Source organism: Propithecus coquereli, unplaced genomic scaffold (assembly GCF_000956105.1).
Source record: "Propithecus coquereli isolate 6110/MARCELLA unplaced genomic scaffold, Pcoq_1.0 Scaffold54, whole genome shotgun sequence".
In the NCBI taxonomy this organism is placed as follows: Eukaryota; Metazoa; Chordata; class Mammalia; order Primates; family Indriidae; genus Propithecus; species Propithecus coquereli.
The window spans coordinates 1,209,151-1,212,699 of record NW_012151285.1 but is presented as its reverse complement, the minus strand read 5'-3'; the positions used below and the strand labels follow the sequence as shown (position 1 = coordinate 1,212,699).

At 46.8% G+C, this 3,549-nt stretch overlaps 1 protein-coding gene across 1 annotated transcript in view; it reads left to right on the top strand.

Annotated features, from left to right (window-relative positions):
- The first annotated feature begins 123 nt into the window (after positions 1-123).
- IFNGR2 (interferon gamma receptor 2 (interferon gamma transducer 1)) overlaps positions 124-3,549 on the top strand; it is a 24,162-nt gene continuing 20,736 nt past the window's right edge. Inside the window, exon 1 of the mRNA XM_012657333.1 lies at positions 124-199. Coding sequence (XP_012512787.1) covers positions 124-199 — 76 coding nt within the window. The remainder of the gene's footprint in view (positions 200-3,549) is intronic.

Sequence of the window (3,549 nt, the reverse complement as noted above, 5' to 3'; positions counted from 1 at the left end):
GTGCGCGCCCCGCGCTCGCCATGGCGGCCGAGGCGGCGACGCGAGCGGCTCGGGGGACCCCAGGCAGGGGCCGGGCCGCGCCCTGAGCCGCCGCGGAACCTACCGCGCCGCGCGCCCCGGGCCATGCAGCCGCCGCCGCCGCTGTGGCCGCTGCTGTGGCTGCCGCTGCTGCTGTTCGGCGCCGCGGCGCCCCCGCCAGGTAAGGCGGGCCTGGGGTCCCCAAAGGCCGGAGGAAGGCGCCGCCCTGGTGGATGGGGTCCGCGGGGTGCCCCGATCGGGTGGGGGTCCGCGGGGTTGCGGGAGCGGACGGGGCCCGCGGGGAGCGATCCCGCAGCGGGCGTGGGGTGCGCGGCGGGGAATTCCGGCGGTCTCTGGTCTAGGAACTGGAGCACAGGAGGGAGCGGCGCGACGGCCTTCTCGCCTCCCGGGTCCCGGCCCCACGGACACCCCTCCCAGGCAGGGGACGCTCACAGTGCGTCTTCATGGAGCGGGACACACTGCCGCTCCTCGTACCCACCCCCCACCCGCGCCACCCGTGCGGGGAAACCGTGAGGCTCGAGTCTCCGACTTTTTCAAAATGAACAAAGAAAAATTCGAATCCAGGGCTTGGGAAGGGGCCGTCTCTGCTGGCCACAGATTGCTCACCCCGCCATCCTGAACTTGGCCCCTGCCTGGGTGCCCTGCCCCGTGGCTGAGCTAGAAGCTGGACTCGGTCCTGCAGCCTCGGGGCCGAGACCTCCGTCGTGGACACGTGACCGGACTCAACTCTTCCCTGGTTGGGGCATGTGTGATACTGGATATGAAATCCGGATAGTTCCCCAAATGATATACATGGGGACCAGCATTCGGGGCAGCACCCAGAAATGGCCGGGTCCCTTCAGTTGGTGGTGGTGGGGTGTCAGCTGACCCAGGCCTTTATCCCAGCTCTGTCCCCACCCAGACAGCCCCTTCCCCGGCTGCCTCCTTCTCACTTCGGCACCAACTGACCACACTTACGAGCCAAACAGAAAAACTAAGGCAAGAGGGGAAAAGTCCTCCATGAGGAAGATGTAGGTAGAAGTGCCTCTATGTTTCTGTTTGTGTTGTGCCGGGTTCTTTCCCGTGGACAGACTAGTACCATAGTTTGAATAGCACTTACATAGTCTCAAGAATTTAGAAGTTTCTTCCCATTTGAAGTAGTAGTAATGGGGTGTTGGGGATTTGTTCCTTTATGATTAGCGGTTTTTCCTTGGGAGTCAAATAAACGAGTTTGGATCCTGACTGTGCCTGCGGCTGGCCAGCTTCAAGTCTTGAGCAACCTATGTGTGCCCCTCCCTAGGCCTTCTTGGGGTGAGATTTGGTGATTGCCACATCTCAGGGCGGGCAGGTGGTAGGACTTCGGATCAGTGTGGCACTGACTAATGGTGGTCTGTGAACTGTTTGTAACTCACCTGCAGTGAGTTTAGACGTTGAGAGAAGTATTTGGAAACTTTACAATTTGACATCGCTACAGCATCCACCTTCATGTCCATCTTTCTAACGATTAACTTTTGTTGTATGATCCAAAAGTTTTGGTCTGCGTGATGCATTGAACATAAAACTAGATCGACAGATCCTTTGATGAGTAGTAGGGCTTTATACTAATCTCTATTTTTGCAGCTATTTGAAAAATTTCACGCTAAACAGTTAAAAAAAAAAAACCTAACTGGGTTATTTTTAAGATAAACTCTTTTTAAGTCAAAACACAAAGTGAAAATTTTTTTTTTAATTTTATCCTTTTTTCTTCCCCTCCCCCCAGCAGTGTCCAAAGTGAAGATATTAACAATGGTTATATGCTAAAGGGGTAGTAGAAAAGTTTCCACCTTTTCCATAATTTACAAGTGTTCTTCAGTAACCAGAAACTGTTCAGAAACTGCTTTTATGGTGGGGGGCGGGGAAGAGTATTGGAAACAGATTTTTAAAAAGGAGACTTAGAATATCCACCCCTTAGAGTAAGGAGAGCCTATGTGAAATATTGAACCAGACACAATTTGTAGCAATGCTTTGTTAAGTGTGGCCATTTGCTCTAGATAGAAAATGTAATCAACAACTCAAAAGTGCAGTGAGTGAACTGACTCTTTAGTTATTTAATTACCTGAGTATTGAAGAATTAAGGCTTCTATTTGTAATTGTAGCAGCTGCTGCTTACTTTTCCAGTAGATTGGATGTGTACTATGCCACGTCCAAAGCTTCTATGCTTAAAGACTACTAAGAAAGACAGTAAATCCCCGACAACATAAAAACCATTGCAAATCAAGGTGCAATAGGTAAACTCTTGTTTGTCCCTAATCACAGCAATTGAAACAATCATGTAGCTAGAATGCTGTTGGCTAACTTTATAAATGGTAATCATAGCTTCCCCTGTTGAGCCACTATTCTCTGTCAGAGAAGGTGCTAAGCACTTCATATACATTATCTTTCTTAATTTTCTCAGTCATTCTTTTGACGTAGGTAATATCCCCATTTTACTCCCAAGAAGGCAAAACCATTCTTTGTGGAAAGAGACAAAATGATCTAGATAAATAACTTGATGTCTAGCGTTCCCTGAAGAGAACAACTTCCTGGTTATGGCTAAGGAATCAGGAAATGTGTTTTTACTTCTCATCGCAGGGTGTTGGAGGTGGGATGGTTGATGCTTGTCTGATTGGTTTTCATCATACTGTCCCCCACACAGAAAGATCCTGAAGGGTCAGTCCTCAGTTGTCTAGATTAAATGATTAATTTAATGTTAATTTGATTTGATTTGATTACCTATGTGTGATGTGTGTTAACCAGACTATGCCGTTAAGACATAGTATATCTGATTCTTAAATATGTGTAAAGTCTTAAATACCTGGATCAGGGTGGATCAGAGGTGACAGGCAGGTTGGCGCAAGAAGACAGTGTTTGTTCACCTTTCACTTCAACTAGTAGTTGTTAAATGCTACGAGTGTTAGGCACTGAGCATATAAAAATGATTAAGACAATCAATGTAGAAAATAGGGACACTGTCGGAAGAACAAATACAGTAATTGCATTACAGTATGTGCTTCAATAGATACACATACACTATGTGCTATAATAAAAAGTACTATAACACAAATATGAAAAAACTTATGTAACACTACTTGCTGGGAAGAGTTGAGGAAAGTTTGATAAAGGAAGAACAAACTGAGCTGGGTTTTGAATCGTGAATAGGAGTTTGTCAGATTGAAAAAGAAGAAGAAATAAAAGACACAAAATTATGTAGATCCAGAAGAGAACAGGGTAGAGTTTAAGGCATTTTACAGAGTGATGATGATTAATCTGTTTGGCACAAGATCACGAAGGGTTTTTCAGCCTGTTGAGGTCTGAACTCTGACCTCTAAGCCAGGGATGGGCAAACTTTTTCTGTAAAGAACCAGGTAGTATACAAACAGATGGTATTCTAGAAGTTCGGTGAAATGAGAGATTTCTGAATTAGATATGGCATTTGGGACTCTGATACATACGTAGATTGATCAAATCATGTTTATATGTTAGAAAGTGTAGTTATTTCTCCTCTTGCTTTTT